The 20,590-nt window shown below is 37.2% G+C and overlaps 1 protein-coding gene across 4 annotated transcripts in view; it reads left to right on the top strand.

Moving 5' to 3' along the window:
- Window positions 1-20,590, top strand: part of USP9X (ubiquitin specific peptidase 9 X-linked) — a 156,184-nt gene that overhangs the window by 85,557 nt on the left and 50,037 nt on the right. For all 4 annotated transcript variants that reach the window (XM_064364411.1, XM_064364410.1, XM_064364413.1 and 1 more), the window contains exons 21-26: window positions 429-549; window positions 13,715-13,845; window positions 14,075-14,353; window positions 16,344-16,469; window positions 17,777-17,902; window positions 19,090-19,256. In XM_064364411.1, the coding sequence (XP_064220481.1) occupies window positions 429-549; window positions 13,715-13,845; window positions 14,075-14,353; window positions 16,344-16,469; window positions 17,777-17,902; window positions 19,090-19,256 (950 nt within the window). The remainder of the gene's footprint in view (window positions 1-428; window positions 550-13,714; window positions 13,846-14,074; window positions 14,354-16,343; window positions 16,470-17,776; window positions 17,903-19,089; window positions 19,257-20,590) is intronic.

Genomic DNA, 20,590 nt, shown 5'->3' with positions numbered 1-20,590 from the left:
TCACAAAGAAACAATGACTCCTCCCTTTTTTAAGCTCTCCTTTCGCCCTTCCCCACAGAAATTTTAATGGTTACAATAATAGCAGCCACTCCAGTGTCAGGAGGATTTGGCTCCCTATAACAGTTGGATTAAGAATTTGGTAGTGGGCATGGCAGCCTTTTGTTATGTCCAGAGTCTAAATTGTATATATGAGAGAAATGGTTTAACAGGAGCTGTCACAAAAAAATGACTGGAAGTGACTTGGATGAGATATTCAATCTGCACTATAAAGGATTTGTAAGGATTAAAAGATGGAAAAGTCAGACTATTTCAAAGAGTAGAAATGGCATAAGTGAAAATACAGGGATTAACACACAGAGACTTACTTGGGGGGGGCTTTTTTAATGGGAGTTAATAATTTACAGGTAATTATTTTGTGTATTTTCTAGATAATGTCACTGCATCCCAGATACATCTCTTTTCTTTGGCAAGTTGCAGACTTAGGTAGCAGCCTAAATATGCCACCCCTTAGAGATGGAGCAAGAGTACTTATGAAACTTATGCCACCAGGTAAGAATTTTTAAATGATGATCAAGTACTTGCTGGACAAAAAGGAGTATATTAGCAAATTATATTTCTAAATGGACCATGCTTTTTGGTATAGACTACATCAAGAGTTGACAAATGACAGCCCACAAGCCACATCCAGCCCACGACTTGTTTTTGTGCATCCCAAGAGCTATATTTTTAAGTGGCTACCAAAAAAAAAAAAAATCCAGAAGAGTAATATTTTGTGATACGTGAAAATTATATGAAGTTTAAATTTTAGTGTCCGTGATCAAAACCAGCCTCATTTGTTTACATTCTGTCTACACGACTGCTTTTGTCTTAAAACAGCACAACTCAGGAGTTGTGACAGAGGCTATATGGCCCACAAGCCCAAACTACTTGAGTTCCCTGGCCCTTTACAGAAAATATTTTCCTGTGCCTAGACTATAATATGGGTCATGTGTCATCTGCAGCATTGTTCCTTTTTTATTCCTTAGAAACAACCACTTTCAACTTCTTCCTTTTATTTTTGTATATATATTTACCATTATGTCTGTATTGTCCTCATATAGCTCTTTCTTTGTTACTTATAGCTATATACTGATTTTCTACTGTGCAGATGAAAACTTAACTGTTACATGCCCTGACATCCTCCCAGTATTTGCTTAAATCCAAATTCAACATTTAAGTTTCCAAGATTTTGTGAAATATAGATTACTGACAACTTTTATCCTGGATTTAATAATTTCCCTTTTGTTTTCTGTTCTGTACACCTATCACTTATTCTTCCCACATACTTTCTAATAATCTTCTACCACATTTTCTATTGTTATATACATTATATGATTCATTAACTCCACTATTGTCCTAGGACTTTCCTTCTCCTCTGGTTGTTCTTTGCTACACAACCATTGTTTTGGGACTCTAGTTTCTAAAACTTCCCTGTGTCAGATCCTAGTTCACTGGCTCCTATGTCTTAGGCCATGCTTAAGGTGCTCTCATTTTTTTAAAGTACATCCTTCTGTAGTTTGGAAGGGCATGTGGAAGGTAGATGGGGTTGTTGTTTTTTTTTTTGAGACATCTTTTATCTGAATGGAGACAAACTATCAAATTTGATTAGTGGTTTGGGTATAGAATCCTAGGTTTGAAAATGTATTCCTTCTAGCTGGTGACATTGCTGATGAGAAGACCAAAGTTCTCTTGGTTTGTTTTCCTTTGCATGTGACCTTGGTTTCTGGAACTTTTGGTTTTATTCTTACATTTTATTTTTTCCTTCCCCACCCACCCCAGGCGTCCCTTATCCTTACATTTTGAAATATTATGATATGCCTTAGAGTTAGGTTTGTTTTGTGATGCGTCATCTGTGGGCTTGGAGATTTCCTTGGTTGAGAGAGATTTGTATTCTTCGATAGTTTTCTCACCAGCATTTTGCATTTTCTGTGTCTTTGAAATGTCTGAGTGTGATGGTGAATCTACTAGATCTGATTTTACCTTTTCTCTCTTCCTTTCTTCTCTCTTTTCTCTTTAATCATATTCCATCTTTGGGGTGACTTCTTTAACTTTTTCCAGCTCTTTTGTTGGCTTTTCCCCTCCAGATATTCTAGTGTTAAAATGTCAAGACCTTTCTCCTAGTTATACTTTTCCATACATAAGATTTTATTTTTCACTAACAGATTCTTGTGTTTCTGTTCTAATATATGTGTGTTCCTTTAAAACCTAATGTTTGGCAAAATTATGCACTAAAAATGGTAGGGCTTATGGGGGAAAAGTAGAGTTTGGACAGATCACTGAGGCCTGTACAACCTAAAATTTTTTTTAATGTGTTTTTTGAAAATATTTACAATCTTACAGAAAAATTAGAAGTATAATTTAAGAACATTTGAGAATAATTTGCTGGTTTTTGTAGTCCCATTACCACCAAATACTTTCCCTACAAACAGGAATATTTGTCTATATAAGCAAAATTCAGCCATCTATACCAGGAAGTTAATGTCAATTCATTACTGCCATCTATTTAGCAGACCCTATTCAATGTTTTCAGTAATCTCATTCACAGCAAAAATATATAGTTCAAAATCAAATATAGTCAGCCCTCCATATACATGGGTTCTGCGTCCATGGATTGAACCAACTGTGGGTTGAAAATGTTTAGGGGAGAAGACATTGTTCAGAGTTCCAAAAAGCAAAACTTTAATTTGCCACATGCTGAGTACTGTGTTGAATCCACATGAATGAAGCTATGTGTAGGCATTGTATTAGGTGTTACAAGTACAGTTAGGCACTGGATAATGATGTGACAGACCACATATACAATGTTGGTTCCATAAAATAATACCATATTTTCATTGTACCTTTTCTGTGTTTAAATACACAAATACTTACCATTGTGTTATAATTGCCTATAGTATTCAGTACAGTAACATACTTGTATGGGTTTATAGCCTAGGAGTATTAGGCTATACCATATATAACCTAGATGTATTGTAGGCTGTGTCATCTAGATTTGTTGTAAACACACACTGATGTTCACACAATGATGAAATTGCTTAATGATGCATTTCTCAGAACATACACATGAATGTAATCTGGAGATGATTTAAAGTATACAGGAAGGAGTGCATAGGTCATATTCAAATTCCACATATTTTTATATAAGGTACTTGAGCATCCCTGGATTTTGGTATTGGGAGGGTGGATCCTGGAACCACCCCCCACCCCCCATGGATACTGGGGAATAACTGTATTGCATTCAGTTAATGTATCTCTTTAGTTTCCTTCTGAAACAGTTCCTCATACTGTCTTTGACCTTCATGACCTTGACTCTTAAAGATTGCAGACGAGTTAATTATAGAATATCCTTCAGTCTAGATTTGTCTGTTTTATCATGATTAGATTCAGGTTATGCATCTGTGGCAGAAATACCATAGAAGCAATGTTCTTTTCTTCTCAGTGCATCTGATCAGATAGTATGTAATTTCAGTTTTTACCGTTACTGACGATGATTACTGTGATCACTTGAGTTTTTTCCTTGCTTCTCCACTGTAAAATTACCTTTCCCTTGGAAAGGATTTTGGGCCAGGTGTAGTGGCTCATGCCTATAATCCCATCACTTTGCGAGGCCAAGGTGGGCAGTTCACCTGAGGCCAGGAGTTCAAGACCAGCCTGGCCAACATGGCAAAACCCCATCTCTACTAAGAAAGACAAAAATTAGCTGGGCATCGTAGCATGCACCTCTAATCCTAGCTACTCAGGAGGCTGAGGCTGGAGAATCACTTGAACCTGGGAGGCAGAGGTTGCAGTGAGCCAAGATCATGTCAGTGCACTCCAGCCTGAGCAACAGCGAGATTCCGTCTCAAAAATAAAGTATTTTTTGCAGAGGTACCTTGAAACTGTTTATGCTGTTCCTTATTAGGCTTTTCATTTTTCATTCATTCATTTATATCTGTATGAAATTAAGGGGTTATAATCTGTTGCTATCGTTTATCTTGATGCTGAAATGATCTCTAATTTGGCCAGTGGGAGTCCTTTCAGGCTGTTCTGTGTTACTTTCATATGTTTCCATTATTCTTTCAGTACTTGTTGTATCCTTTTTGACTTAAGATGTTTCAGGATAGGCCAGGTATAATGGCTCACACCTATAATCCTAACATTTTGAGAGGATGAGACAGGAGGATCACTGGAGCTCAGGAATTTGTGACCAGCCTGGGCAGCATAGTCAGACCTCATCTCTATTAAAAATTTTAAAAATTAGCCAGGTGTGGTGATGCACACCTTTAGTCCCAGCTACTTGGGAGGCTGAGGTAGGAGGATCACTTGAGCGTGGGAGATGGAGACTGCATTGAGCTATATGATAATGCCACTGCACTGCAGCCTGGACAACAGAACAAGACCTTGTCTCAAAAAAAAAAAGAAGTTCCAGATTAACATCTTAAACTCTCTCTGCCAGAGTTCTGGAATTGGCTGTTTCTCCAAGGAGCCCTGATTGGTTTATTTTCCTGGAGAATGGTATTTAGAAACCAAGATCTGGACATTTATTGCACTCATTGCTATTGATGTGTTGTTTCTCCCCAGCTCTCTTAGCAGTTAGAACTAAGGAACGTGTGTATGTGTGTCCACATTTAAGTCTATATTACTATATATACACACACATAAATATATGTTTGTTTGTATGTTTTTACAAAACCATGGGGTCACACAACTTCCTGTCCTTCCAGCCTATTACAGTTTCATTCTAGTTTTCTCCCTCTCCATATTTGTAACTCTCTTTTTTTTGTTGTTTCTGTTTTTGTTTTTTGAGATGGAGTCTCACTCTGTCATCCAGACTGGAGTGCAGTGGCGCAATCTTGACTCACTGCAGCCTCCACCTCCCGGGTTCAAGGGATTCTCCTGCCTCAGCCTCCCAGTAGCTGGGATTACAGGCATGAGCCACTGTACCCGGCCAACTCTCAAACTCTTTTTTCTGACAGTGAAAAACCTGGCTTCCGTTATCCCTTTCACTTATTTTCCTATTTAATCAATTATGTCCAGCATGCACGCAGGCACACACATGCCTTTCTTTGAATGCAGAAGGACTCTGTCTCTGAATGTTGGGTCTCCACTCCAGGGGCACACTCGTCACTCTGCTTTGAGTTGAATCTTTATGCTGAGCTCTACCCACTTGTTGGGCTCCCTCCTCCTCCTTCATGGTCTCTAATTCCCAACATAGGACTACCTTTAAAACTTGCACATAGTTTAATTAGAGCACTAATGAAATGATAATTAGTATCCTCGAAGATAACTTGGACAGCCCAGGCAAGTACTTCAGTGTGGCTGAAGGTTTCCTCAGGAGATAGTAAAAAGACACAAACCAATACAGAGGAAATGCTGACTTGACATTGCCAAGATATAATGCAGAAGAGTGGCAGAAGAGTGGAACTCTGAGATAGATGGGCTACCGTTAAGATAGGCACAGGGGGAAGTAAAACCTGCTAAGGTCCATGAAAGTCTAGTTTAGGTGTGTACCTCCCAGGATGAGCCCTTGATGCAAGTATTCACTTTAAATTTTCCTTTAAAAAGAAGCAGGTTTCTACCTACACAGCTGTCAAGCTGAGGGGGCTTTTTGCTTTGCTCTTTTTTTTTTTTTTTTTTGTTGAGGATTAACACTTCTTCTCTTGTGGCTACTGTTGCCTCGGAGAAATCACATATGGCTTCCCCATTTTACTGACATCATTGTATTTGCCAATCGAATGTGAGCTAATTGGGGTTATAGAAACATGTGCTATAGCATAGCAGACTGTAATTATTTCTCTCTAGGCTATTGCTGATGAATATTATGTTTTCTTCTTTTTCCAGCATCTTCTTTTACTGACCCTGGAGTTTCTTTCTTTCTTTCTTTCTTTTTTTTTTTTTTTTAACAAAACTAGGTTTTTATATTAAAATAATTTCAAACTGTTTACAAAGAATACAAAGAGCTCCCAAATTCAGTAATTAACAGTTTGCTATAGTTATGGCATTATGTTTTTTGTTTTTTTTTTTAACCTTTGGAGAACAAGTTGTAGACAATCATCTTTTTGTCTTCTGAAAACAAGGACATTCTCACTTACATTAACATAGCATTTATTCAAAATAAAAAAAAATTAGCAGATACAATAATATCATCTAATCTACAGACCATTTTCACATTTTGACACTTTCCCCAGTAATGGACTTCATAACAATGTTTTCTGGTTGAGGATCTAATCTAGATTCATACATTGCATAATTATTTGGTATCTTTTTTAGTTGACTTTAATCTTGAATCGTTCCTCAGTCTTCATCTTTTGTGACTGTTTTTTAATAGCACAGGTCAGTTTTAGTGCTAAATGTCTCATTGGATTTTATCTGTTCTGATGATTATATGGAGGTTGTACATTTGACAGAATACTACTTGTATGTTGATGTGTCTAAGCATCACATTGAGAGACACGTGTCACTGTGTCTTTAGTTGGTGACATTAACCCAGATCAGTCTGTATTACTATATATAGTTGATACCTGCCAGGTTTCTCCTCTAAAGTTTTTTTTTCTTGTGTAGGGAGATGCTTTGAGACTTTGTAACTATCTTTTCCTCATCAAACATTTGTTTTATCATCTATTGTGATTATTGCCTAAATCTTTTTACTATGATGGTTGCAAAATGATAATTTTGTTTTAACTTTGTCATCCTTTCTACATTTATTAGTTGACATTCTACTATACGGTAGTGCTTTGTGTTTTCCCCTTTATATTTGTTACATATTATTACTCTTTACTTACAGATTTATTTTTATTCATTGGGTTATAACTGTTATAGTTGTTATTTCTTTTGATGCTCAGTTGTCCTAGATATGGTCAGTGGAAGCCCCTATAGGTTAGACCCAGTGTCTTTTTTATGTAATCTCAATTTTTTAAGATACTTTATTACTTTCTGGTATGAGACGATGTTTAAAGCTCATTTATAGTATTTCCTTTGCCTCAGCTCTGGAATCTGCCATTTTTCCTCTTAGTGAGAGAAAAGGTATTTAGAAATCAAAATTTGAGGGCTAAAGGGATAAGTCATCTTTTTTGAGACAAGAGTTTTTGCTCTGTTGCCCATGCTGGAGTGCAATGGTGCGATCTTGGCTCACTGCAACCTCCGCCTCCTGGGTTCAAGCGATTCTCCTGCTTCAGCCTCCCAAGTAGCTGTGATTACAGGCACCCACCACCTTGCCCAGCTAATTTTTGTATTTTTAGCAGAGATGAGGTTTCACCATGTTGGCCAGGTTGGTCTTAAACTCTTGACCTCAGGCGATCACCTCAGCCTCCCAAAGTGCTAGGATTACAGGCTTGAGCCACTGCACCCAGCCAAGTCATCCTTATTTCGTTTTAATTGTGGTAAGGTGATATCTCATTGTGGTTTGGATTTGCATGTCCTTAATGATTAGTTATGTTGAGTGTGTTTTCATGTACATGTTGGCCATTTGGATGTCGTCTTTTTTTTTTTTTTTTTTTTGAGATGGAGTCTCACTCTGTCACCAGGCTGGAGTGCAGTGGCAAGATCTCAGCTCACTGCAACCTCTGCCTCCCAGGTTCAAGTGATTCTCCTGCCTCAGCCTCCCAAGCAGCTGGGACTACAGGCGTGCGCCACCACACCCAGCTAATTTTTTTTTGTTTTAGTAAAGACAGGGTTTCACCATGTTGGCCAGGATGGTCTCGATTTTCCGACCTCTTGATCCACCCCCCTTGGCATCTGAAAATGCCGGGATTACAGGCATGAGCCACCGCGCCTGGATTGGATGTCTTTTGTGAAAATAATCTATTCAAGTCTTTTGCCCATTTTAAAAATTGGATTTTTTTGCTTTTTTGCTGTTGAGTTCCTTATATATTGTGGATATTAACCCCTTGTCAGATGCATAGTTTGCAAATATTTTCTCCCATTCTATAGATTTGTCTTTTTGTGGTCTTATTTCCTTAGTTGGGTAGCTTTTTAGTTTAATGTAATTTCATTTGTCTATTTTTGTGTTTGTTGCCTGTGATTTTGAGGTCTTATCCAAAAAGTCCTTGCCCATACTAATGGCATGAAACATTTCCCTGTGTTTTGCTTCTAGTAGTTTTATAGTTTCAGGTCTTACATTTAAGTTTTTAACCCATCTTGAGTTGATTTTTACATATGATAAATAATAGGGGTCTCGTTTCATTTTTCTACATATGGGTATTCAGTTTTCACAACACCATTTTTATTCAAGAGATTGCCTTTTCTCCCCCTATGTGTGTTCTTGGCACCTTTGTTGAAATTAGTTGGTTCTGATTATGTGGATTTATTTCTGGGTTCTCTAGTCTGTTCAGTTGATCTGTATCTATTTTTGTGTCAATACTGTGCTGTTTTGGTTACTATTGCTTTGTAGTAAATTTTGAAGTCAAGTACTATAATGCCTTCAGCTGTGTTCTTTTTGCTCAAGATTGCTTCTGCTATTTGGAGTCTTTAGTAGTTCTATATGAATTTTAGGAGTGTTTTATATTTCTGGTTTTTCGTTGTTGTTGTTTTACCTTGCAGATTCAACTCAAATGACATTTTTTTTCTATTTCTGTGAAGAATATAATTGATATTTTAATAGAGATTGGATTCAATCTGTAGATTGCTTTGGGTAATATGGGCATGTTAACAATATTCGTTACACCTCCTTCAGATTTAGGATGTTGGGGAAACAGGCAGTCTCTTGAATAAAATGGTGTTGCAAAAACTGAATATCCATATGCAGAGAAATGAAACTAGACCCTTATTATTCATCGTATGTAAAAATCAACTCAAGATGGGTTTTTCCATTCCAACCCATGAACATGAAATATTTTTCCATTTATTTGTGTCCTGTTTTTCTTTCTTTCATCAGCTTTTTTGTAATGATCTTTTGGTTCCTTGCTTAAATTTATTTCTAGGTATCTTACATTTTTGTAGCTATTGTGAGTAAGATTGCTTTCTTGATTTCTCTTTTAGATAGTTTGCTATGGGCATATAGAAACACTACTGAGTTTTGTATATTGATTTTTGTATCCTGCAGTTAACTAACACAGGTTCACGCTTGTACCAGTTCAACTTCCTAGTTGTCCCCATTCCATATTTGTATCTCTTCAGCAATGAGAAATCTGTTTTCCCAACTTCCTAAATCCGAGGGAGTTGGAAATGCTTCTTAGTCTTCAGCCTCTCTGTCTTTTTAGGGCTTTGAATCATCTGTGCCTTCTCAAGTGTTTGTTGTTTTCATACCATTACCTTTTCTCAGATTTAGTGGGGCACTAATTTATAGGCACCCTCTTCTCCTTGCCTTCACAAGCACTTCTTGGTTCAGCTAAACCAACTATCTCCATCTTCACTATGCCTTCAGTAATTTGTTGACAGCAGTTTAATGTGTTGCTTCCTCTTCTGTTTTTAATGCTCTTTTGAGTTTCTGTATTTTTATATTCATTAATTCTCATTTTAGTGGGGTTTGGGGGTGAAGTACTGATAAATATAGTTAAGTATACCGTATTTAGTTGACACATAATTTTTAAAAGCTGTCTTCTGCTTTTATTACCTCCATTTTCTAAATTAAACATCTCGTTGGGACTTGCTTTGCAATTATTATGGGATAGAAGCAGTTCACATTAGATTTTTAGCTAACGCTTCCCTCAAAGATTTTTTATTTCATTCTTGTCTATTACAGTGTTTAGAATTTACATTGTTTTATTTGCTAGTATTTCAGTAATAGTCCTTGAGTTGTTTTAGTGCACATTCAACCTTCACAACATACTGTAAAAACGGAAACCTACTACTGAATCCTTGATCTTGTGATTGGCAATTAATGCCACCAGATGGCAAGCATGAGCTCGTGTCAGACCCTTAGGAAACTTGAAGCAGGTGCTTTTTTCATATTTTATATACTATAGTACCTAAATTTGAAAGAGCCAGCTTTTGAAAAAGCTAGTAATGGTTGTATTACAGCAGAAAAATCATAGGCTTTGGACTCAAATGGACTTGTGTATAAATCCTGCTTCTAATTGCTGCTCTGTGGCCTTAAACATAAGTTTCATAGTTTATTAGATCTTCCTTATCCTTAGAACTGGGATAATAACGTTTTTGTATAATTGCAGGGATTAAATGAGACAATGTATGGAACACCCCTAGCCTAGTGACTGGTGGCACTTAGTATTCAATAAATATTAACCCACTCTCTGGCACCATGTTTTAGACACATAAACTCTTGAATAAGAAAGGAAATGGGAGCGCTAAGAATAAGTAGTTAGAAATTCTATTTCTGGCTGTAGTAACTAGCTGTGTACATTTGGGTGATCATTTAGTATTTGTGCACTTTTGGATGTATTTTAAATGGAAGGGAAAAATAGAATCAGTAGCTTTTTTTCCCAGTCATTAACTACACTTCTGTTCATTCTGAATCTTTGCCTGAAGCCAAGTGCCCTTGTTGTGATGTGCTGTTAAACTTAAAACTTCTGCAGTCCTCACTGTATCTAATACAGTTTTTTGTAAAAGTCTGTTGTAAGTTCTTAGCACTGATAAACCACACACCATCCCTATAAGGAAATTATTAATTTTATCTGTATTTTAAAGATGGAGAAACTGAGGCACAGATTGTTAATTCACCTTTCTTTCTGTCTTTTCTCTTTCCTTTCCCTTTTCCCTTTCCTTTCCCTTTCCTTTCCTCCTCTTCTTTTCCTCACTCTGTCACCCAGGCTGGAGTGCAGTGGAGCGATCTTGGCTCACTGCAACCTCCACCTCCTGGGTTAAAGTGATTATTCTGCTGCAGCCTCTTGAGTAGCTGGGACTAACAGGTGCATGCTGCCACACCCAGCTAAATTTTGTTTTTTTAGTAGAGACGGGGTTTCACCATATTAGTCAGGCTGTTCTCAAGCTCCTGACCTTGTGATCCGCCCACCTCGGCCTCCCAAAGTGCTGGGAATACAGGCATGAGCCACTGTGCCCAGCACATTTCTTTCTTTCTTTTCTTTTCTTTTCTTTTTTTTTTTTTTTTTAAAGAGAGAGGGCCTTACTTGTCCCAGGATAGAGTGCAGTGGCATGATCCTAGCTTACTGTAACCTCAAACTCCTAGCCTCAAGTGAGGCTCCTGCCTAGGAGTAGCTAGGACTACACCTGGCTTGCTCTTTTTTTTTTTTTTTTTTTTTTTTTTTGGAAAAAGAGTCTCGCTCTATTGCCCAGGCTGCAGTGCAGTGGTGCAGTCTTGGCTCACTGCAGCCTTTCCCTCCTGGGTTCAGGTGATTCTTCTTCCTCAGCCTCCCAAGTAGCTGGGACTACAGACAGACGCCACTACGCCCGGCTAATTTTTGTATTTTTAGTTGAGATGGAGTTTCACATGTTGGTCAGGCTGGTCTTGAACTCCTGACCTCAAGTGATCCGCCCACCTTGGCCTCCCAAAGTGCTGGGATTACAGGCATGAGCCACTGCGCCTGGCCCACACCTGGCTTATTTTGAAAATTTTTTTGTAGTGATGGGGGTCTTGCTGTGTTATGCAGGCTGGTCTTGACATCCTGGGCTCCAGCAATCCTCCCACCTTGACCTCCCAAAGCTTAGGTATCTTTTCAAAAGACTAGAAAGAAATAAACTAAAGTCATAATGAACTCTGGATTACAGATTATGACTGGCTTAAATTTTTCTGTCTTCCATGCTTTATAAAATGAACATGTATATAATCAGGGAACTAAAATAATTTAGGTCAACAAATGTGAGAGCTGGAATGGCCACTGAGTGTTACTTTGATTCAGATCTCTCAAATGAGGAATCTATAATTCAGCACCATTAAGTGATTTGCTTAGAGTTCACCACTTCTGGCCGGGTCACGCTGGTAATCTCAACACTTTGGGAAGCCAAGGTGGGAGGATCACTTGAGCCCCTGAAGTTTGAGATAAGCCTGGGCAACATGGTGGCATAACCCTGTCTCAAAAAAAAAAAAAAAAAATACAAAGGGAGGTTGAGGCTGTGGTTCACTGTGATCATTCCACTGCACTTGATCCTGGGTGACAGAGTGAGACCCTATCTCAAAAAAAAAAAAGAATTACTACTTCCTTTTCTTGAACTCTTCTTCTTTTTTTTTTTTCCTACTCCCTTTTGCCTCCATCCTTCACTCAGAATATTTTTAATCCAAGCAAGATACTCTCAGATACAGTGGTTAAACACGAATTGGTTTGCTTTTAGGAGTAATTGGCCATTATATGTCAAGTCTTGAGCATTATATTCAAGTTCTTCATGCCATTTGCAGGGTTTTGCATGGGGAAAATTATAAAAATTCAGTTGTTAGGTTCTTTGGTGTTTAAACAGGTTGGGGCAGGCAAAAACCTGAATGCCCAATAATAGGTATTAAACTGGTAAAATAACATTGTCATTTTAGTAATCAGATTAAATGATAAAGATGAATAGTCAATGACATGAGAAGATACTCATATTTTTAAAACTTAATATTTTAATTGGTTATATATGTTGCTATCCCTTCAGAATAGAGAGAAGTGATAATTGCAACACAAATTGAAAAATTTATAAGATACTGGCTGCTCTTTCTAGGCCTGTAAAAATTCATTTACCCAAAGAAAATCATAGTAATTTTTCATCATTTTTCTTTTCTTTAAAAGAAGGTTTTACTTTAAAATTTTTCTTTTTTTTTTTTGCTTTTAGATTATCCTTTCGCTAGGAACTCATACTTTAAAATTTTTTTAAAAAAATTATTTATCAAGTGTTTTTTTTTATTCATAGGGCATTTACCTTAGAAATAACCTGATCATCAAAATACTTTCCAGGGTTGATTGACTATTAATAAAGTTGGAGTATTTGGTAGCTAATGCTTAATTGTATTTTGGGATTATCTTATGCCCCCCAACCCCTGCAGCCAACTGTGCCTCTTCACCGTAATTTTTTTTAAATTATACTTTAAGTTATGGGGTACATGTGCAGATCCTGCAAGATTGTTACATAGATATATACATGCCATGGTGGTTTGCTGCATCCATCCCCCTGTCATCTACATTAGGTATTTCTCCTAATATTATCCCTCCCCAATTCCTCCACCCCCTGCTATCCCTCCCCTAACCCCCCTACCCCCCAGTAGGCCCCGGTGTATGATGTTTCCCTCCCTGTGTCCCTGTGTTCTCATTGTTCAACACCCACTTATGAGTGAGAACATGGCAGTCTTCACCATAATTTAAAAGAAATGTATGTTTTAATATTATGACAAAAGGACAGAAACTCTGATTGCTTTGAGGTGAATGAACATAGGCACTTATCCTTTTTTGATGTTTGCTTTTTAGGGTTCATTTTCTTGTTTCTTTCGGTGAAGCAAGCCAGTTAATATATAGTGTCGGGGCAAACAGTAAAGAGGTTGCAGGGAAGAGCTTATAATTTTTTTCTTGTTATTTTCAGTCAGAACTAATTCCTTTTGAAATGTATTTTTTTCCGTCTCCACTAGCTGAGGGGAGGGTATGTTGATTTGAGGTCCCTGAATAGCAGATGCTTGTGTTTAGAGTAACTGATTAAAGAGCCCTGGTTCCCCCCACTTTTTTTTTTTTTTTAATCGAACGTCTTACGAAGTTTGAGCCTGTATAGCCCGACTTGAGTGGATTGTTAATCCATATTAATATGGTCTTCAAGATATCAAAAGTTAAATATGCATGAACACATGTATTATGTTTTGTTTCACACTGTCTCTTTTTTTTTCCTCCAGATAGCACAACGATAGAAAAATTAAGAGCTATTTGTTTAGACCATGCCAAACTTGGAGAAAGCAGCCTTAGTCCATCTCTTGACTCACTTTTCTTTGGTCCTTCAGCCTCACAAGTGCTATATCTAACAGAGGTTGGTTTTTATTCCCTTTTAAATTCTGTGTTTTTTTAATTTGACCTTTCATATGGTAATGTGAATAATTTGGGTAAAATTGTAATGAAATATTTTTGAAATGAAATATTAATTTGAAATAATAGCGAAATGGTCAAGAATTTCTTGGCAGTGACAATAGTATAAATAGAAGTAAGTTTTTAAAAAATCTTTTAATACAGCCCTGTCCCCTTCTTCTCTGTTTTTCCAGGTAGTCTATGCCTTGTTAATGCCTGCTGGTGCACCTCTGACTGATGATTCCTCTGATTTTCAGTTTCACTTCTTGAAAAGTGGTGGCCTACCCCTTGTACTGAGTATGCTAACCAGAAATAACTTCCTACCAAATGCAGATATGGAAACTCGAAGGGGTGCCTACCTCAATGCACTTAAAATAGCCAAGCTTTTGCTAACTGCCATTGGCTATGGTCATGTTCGAGCTGTGGCAGAAGCTTGTCAACCAGGTGTAGAAGGTGTGAATCCCATGACAGCGGTAATAAGACTTTTTAAAAATCTTTTTATAATAGTAGATAGAAATTTTTAAAGTAAAACTAATTAGCATTTTAAGTGTAGAGTTCAAGGTTGACTCAATGTTCAAAGTACCTTTCAGAGGTTTTCTTTATGATGTTTGTATTAAAAGTATAAATACTTTTCACTGACTGCTAATAATTTGAGAGGGTAGTTTCTCCCTGCCCACTTAAATCTTGCTTGATTTTCAATTATTTTAAACCTAACAAAAATTCCATATGCATCTCATTAACTTGTGCCTGGCAGATATATAAAAACACAGATGGTAATAAGAGATGTAATTGGTTTATCTTGTTGCTAGTTTCCCTTCCCACCTTGGGCTTAAACCCAAGTTCTGAGCTCATTCTGACTCTGTTTCTGCCTTGGTGGCATTCTTGATCCATGTCACTAAAAATTCCCAAGACATGCCAGAATTTGATACTTATTTTTGAGAGATCAAACTATGCATTTAATTCTAACTAAAATTTTATGAACATCATAAACAATGGTTTTACTAAGTTACTGATAGAAAGTAAAAGCGCTAGGAATAAAGATTTTCTTCTTTAGAAATGGCTTAGGTTTCAGTTGGGGAGATCAGAATGTTGATAATTACGGTAATATCATATATAGTTGTCTTAGCTGTGATAATATTGTGGTCATGTTTAAAAGGAAGAGCCCCCCCCATGTTTTTGAAGTGATTGCTGAGATACTTCCAGGTTAGATTATATGATAACCAGGATTTGCTTAAAAACAATCTTGGGGTGGAGAGATGATGAAAAGCAATGGAGGATAATTAGATTAAACAATTTGGTCCACTGGCGATAATTTCTGAAGCTAAGTAATATGTACATGGGAGTTAATTCTACTTTCAACACTTGGGTGTGTGTTAGGAATTTTCCGTAAAAAATGGCTTAAATTTTATATATTGTTTTGTATCACAGGTCCCATTTTTGTTAGGATTTTCTTTTTTAAGTAGTTTAAGTTAAAAGACAGCTTGTTGTTAGGATAAAAACGGATTTTTTTTGTGATCCCTGACACAGATGCTTAATGAAGTACACAGAAAACAATTACATGCTTCCACTTTCACCTTTCTTCAATATTCAGAGAAGGTGCCACTGTGGTACAGAGGTACATAATAACCTCTAATCTCAATGAGCTCACAGTAGGGAGCCCAATGCAAAATTAGTAACACAGAAATATCTTAATATTGTAGAAATATTTATAGTATATTGGAGGGGAATTACAACTTGAAGGCAGTCAGAATTGCCTTGCTAACAACTACTTAATGAAATTAATCTGTTTCACTGATTTAACAACTTGATTATACTATTAAGTAAAAACTAGGGTACCTTTCGTACATTAGTCCTCTTCCTGGTTTTTCAGTATTCCTTAATTTTTCCCCTCCCTCCTTTCCTCCCTCCCTTCCTCCCTCCCTTCCTCCCTCCCTTCCTCCCTCCCTTCCTCCCTCCCTTCCTCCCTCCCTTCCTCCCTCCTTTCCTCCCTCCCTCCCTTCCTCCCTCCCTCTCTCCCTCCCTCTCCAACTTCTCTGGAAGAATTTTTCTTTTTCTTTTTTTTTTTTTCCAAAGCAAAATGTGATAACAATGGGAAATACAAACAGGGTCTGCCCAAGGCATGTACATAGAAGAGGTACAATAATTCACTGAGTCTCTAGAAGGGATTGGAACCAGTCTATTGTGTATCATTATCCCCTGCAAGTTAAGCTGAGCCCAGATGTAGAGACACGAGTTGGACTGCTCTAGAATGGAGATTTCCACAGACACGTGGCACTACAGTGCACAAGAAAGAGAGGAAGCCCACCTTGTAGGTAGTGCTTTTTGTGTAAGTTGCCACAGGTTCTATAATGTGTATATGCAAGGTAGTCATTCTGAGGGAGTGGGTGATGAATGAAGAGCAAATGGTTAGGTCTGGTTATGTACAAATTATTTATCCCAAATAAAATGGTTAACTTTTTTCAGGTCAACCAGGTTACCCATGATCAAGCAGTGGTGCTACAAAGTGCCCTTCAGAGCATTCCTAATCCATCATCCGAGTGCATGCTTAGAAATGTGTCAGTTCGTCTTGCTCAGCAGATATCTGATGAGGTTAGTTTTATCAAGACTTCTGTCACAGTTTTAATTTTCCTAGGCCCACTTATTTTAATCACTGTCTCATTCTATAGATAATGTCCTCTTAATATCGGTTTTGTCTACTATTAGTACTTTCCCTTTTTTTTATCAACTTTTACGTATAATAAACAGCATCCTTTTAAAGTATACAGATTCAGTGTTGTTTTTTTTTTTGTTTTTGAGATGGAGTCTCACTGTGTCATCCAGGCTGGAGTGCAGTGGCACCATCTCGGCTCACTGCAACCTCTGCCTCCCAGGTTCAAGTGATTCTCCTGCCTCAGCCTCCCAAGTACAGCCTCCGCCCACACCCAGCTGATTTTTGTATTTTTAGTAGAGATGGGGTTTCATGATGACCGGACTGGTCTCGAACTCCTGACTTCAGGAGATCACCTGCCTCAGCTTCTCAAAGTGCTGAGACTATGAGCATGAACCACCATGCCCGGGCCAGATTCGGTGAATTTTGACATGTGTGAAACCACTGCTGCAGTCAAAACCAAATATTTTCATCACTCTTTCTTTATGCCCCTTTGCAGTTATTCTTTCCCCAGGTAATCACTGCTCTTTTTGTCGCTAGAGAGTATTTTTTGTCTTCTAGAATTTTATACAGATGGATTATAGTGTGTGTTCATGTCTGCCTTCTTTCACTAATGACTTTGAGAATTATCTATGTTGTGTGGATCAGTAGTTCATTCCTTTTTATTGGTAACTAGTACCCTGTTATGAATATTCCACATTTTGTTTATATACGTGGTGATGGACAGTTGGATCGTTTTTCCCTTTTTGACTGTAAATAAAGCTGATGTGAACATTGTGTACAAGTGTTTGCGTAGACATAAGTTTTCATTTTTCTTGGATAAGAAACTATGAGTGGAAAGGCTGTCATCTTTGTAGTCTTAAAGTATACTAGTAAAGGGCCGGATAACTTGGGGAACATACTTTGTTGGATTGCTGTTTAAAGTCGGGAGATGGGGAATAAGCCAGGTGCAGTGGCAGATGCCTGGAGTTCCATCTACTTGGGAGCCTGAAGTTGGAGAATCTCTTGAGGCCAGGAATTCAAGGCCATAGTGAGCTATGATCATACCACTGTACTCTAGCCTGGGTGACAGAGCCAGAGCCCTCTACCCCCCTTTTTCTTTTAAAGACAAAGGCAACTTGAGAATTTAAAGACAATGGTACTACACAGTAATTCCTATTTCCTTTACAAGGTGAAGCATTTTTGTTTTTCTAATCAGAATTTTACTCTCATATTCTATCAACAGTTCTATTTACTCATTATCTTTCAGGCTTCAAGATATATGCCTGATATTTGTGTAATTAGAGCTATACAAAAAATTATCTGGGCATCAGGATGTGGGTCATTACAGCTAGTATTTAGCCCAAATGAAGAAATCACTAAAATTTATGAGAAGGTAAGAATTACTACAGAACTATATTCCTTGCAAACAAATGTTTCTTAATTGTGCATATGGTTTGATTTTTATTAGGTTTGCTACTAAAAAATCCAATCACTTGCATCTTAATGGTTGAAAAATAACTGTGATAGTTATATTGGGAATATGGTAAAATTTTATTTTGAAAATTAAGTACTTAATCCTGCCACGGGACTGCTTTTTAAATGAAATTGCCTTTTTCAGCTTCTTGTGGGGATCAGATAGAATTGTCTCATACTGAATTTGCTTTATCCCATTCTGTTTTTTCTTTTATCATCTTTCTGTCCTGCGTAAATTTTGGTTTGTCAGTTATGGTATCGAGGCATTTAAGTGTTTTTATTTGATTCTCTTAAAGCAGTCAAAAATAAGAAGAGTGTTAGCCAATTAGATATCATTCCCAACCTTCTAGTTAAGCAAATTATCTACAGAAGAGAAGCTGTGGTTGGCTTTTTGATTTATCATGTGTGCCTGCCCCGATGCTACATATTTAGGAGGAGAAATTGAGTTACAGGAACTTCCCTGGCTTGGTAGAACTTCCTTTATATGTCCAACATAACCCTGATTTGCCCAGGATATATGTTCATGTTCCATAGTATCTGTCTGGCATAACCCTGGGTATTCATTCAGCATGTAACTGAATGCCTATTCTGTTTTAGGCATGTACTATAGTTAATACTTTTTGATGAATAAAGTCAAGTTAGACTTTATTAATACCTCCCCAAGCATATTTTAGGTTGTAAGTCTTTGAAACCCTTCCTAAGTAATTGTCAAAGACAATTGAATTTTAATAAAATGGCACAATAGGCAAGCTACACAATGGAGCTAGTCTAAAGTACCTAAGTGCCATGCCACAGTGGTTCTTGAGAAGGGATTGGTTGTTGGTTCAGAAGTAAACAACTCAGAAAGTTTCAAAGTAATAGGTAGTGTGCTCAGTGTGCTCCTTCAGCCCTCCTTGGGACACAGGAAAATAATGGAATTAGACTTTATTTTCTATTAAAGTCATTTCCAGACTATTCCAAGGGGACCTCCGAGTTGCATGCAGCTTCAGAGAGGCTGAGGCCAGGTGGTTTAAGTGAGTAGGTGAGTTTAAAGCACTAACTAGAAGTCGTATGAGATTTTTCTTAAATGCTTCTTTGGGTAATTTGTTCTTGATTATAATTTTACAGACCAATGCAGGCAATGAGCCAGACTTGGAAGACGAACAGGTTTGCTGTGAAGCATTGGAAGTGATGACCTTATGTTTTGCCTTGATTCCAACAGCCTTAGATGCTCTTAGTAAAGAAAAGGCTTGGCAGACATTCATCATTGACTTACTATTGCACTGTCACAGCAAGTAAGTATCTTTTTTAATTGTAAGAATCTTACTTTTTTATAAGTGGAGTGAGTTAATTTTTGCTGGCAAAATGTATCCCAAAAGTAAAATATTTATTGTCTCTATAGCACATTGATATTGAGGAAAATTTTATTACTTAACAATGTTTTGCTTAACCTAAATTTGTTTGGTTTTAGTCTCTGCAAATGCCAATATTAATTGTCAAAGCATGATGTTTTCTAATTTTAGAATTTAGCTTTACCTAAGAGGTATATAGATTAGCCTGTTTCTAAAAATCTAGTTTGCAAGATTTAAATGACATAGGACATTGGCCTTCTGTCTTATATTCCTAGATGCCAGATTTTTTTTAAGCCAAAATGAATTTGATATAAAATTTCCAAGACGGGTCATTGTAAGAACTTTTGCAGTTTACACTGAGAATAAAGATCAGTATAAAGCTCTTGTTTTCATTTCAAGAGCATTTAATCAGTGACAGTAATTTTGTTTTGGGCTTCTTTTTGTGCACATCAGTCAGATTTATAGAAAATGTTGGTTTCCATCCCCTTATATCAATCTGATCCTGACCTTCGTATACAGTAACTTTATAAACTTGAGCTTTAATTAGTGTCACCATTATATGTAATTAATCTGTCTTATCTGTATTTTGTGAAAAGACATAGAAAATGTTTACTTTATCATTCCGTCACATGCCATTCAATAATGACAAAATTCATTGATGAAAGGTTAAAGTCAAAATAAGCCATTTGTTGAAATGAAGTATAGTGATAAGTGAAGTTTTAAAAATGTACATGCTGTCGCAGGTAGGTTCAACTTGCCCACTACAGAGGATGTGGAGTCTGGAGTGGGAATGTCACTTTAGAGTCTAAAATGATTTAGTGGTTCTAAAGTGGGAATATCACCTATTTTAAGAAGTTCCTTCGGTGAGTTCTTTGAGGACATCCAGTCCAGCTTATTCAGAAACTCCTTTAATAGGATCCCCACAAATCAGGCTGGGCATGCCACCTCCTTGAGAAGACAGTTCTGCACACTAGAAAAGATAAATAGGTTCAATAAGTCTAGTTCCATTTAACGATGCATACATGTGGGAGTGGTGAGGATAGAAAAGATGATTAGCCAACAGTTTAAAATAAGTCAAACCTGGAGGGTAGCAAGTTTCTTATTCTATATTGATTTTTAAAAAATCTTTAAATTAGGAACTTGTTTCACTTCTTAGTCTAATAAGCATTAAGGAACTTGATTTGACAGATTTTTTTGCCCTCTGCCCTTTATGAAAATTCCCCTTATATCAAAGTCAGAACCATTTTTCCCCTCTCGTCCCTGATAATTGCAAGTAG

This window comes from Aotus nancymaae, unplaced genomic scaffold (assembly GCF_030222135.1).
Source record: "Aotus nancymaae isolate 86718 unplaced genomic scaffold, 86718_ANA_hifiasm-v0.15.2.pri h1tg000058l, whole genome shotgun sequence".
Lineage (NCBI taxonomy): Eukaryota > Metazoa > Chordata > Mammalia > Primates > Aotidae > Aotus > Aotus nancymaae.
This window is presented reverse-complemented; position numbering and strand designations above follow the sequence as displayed.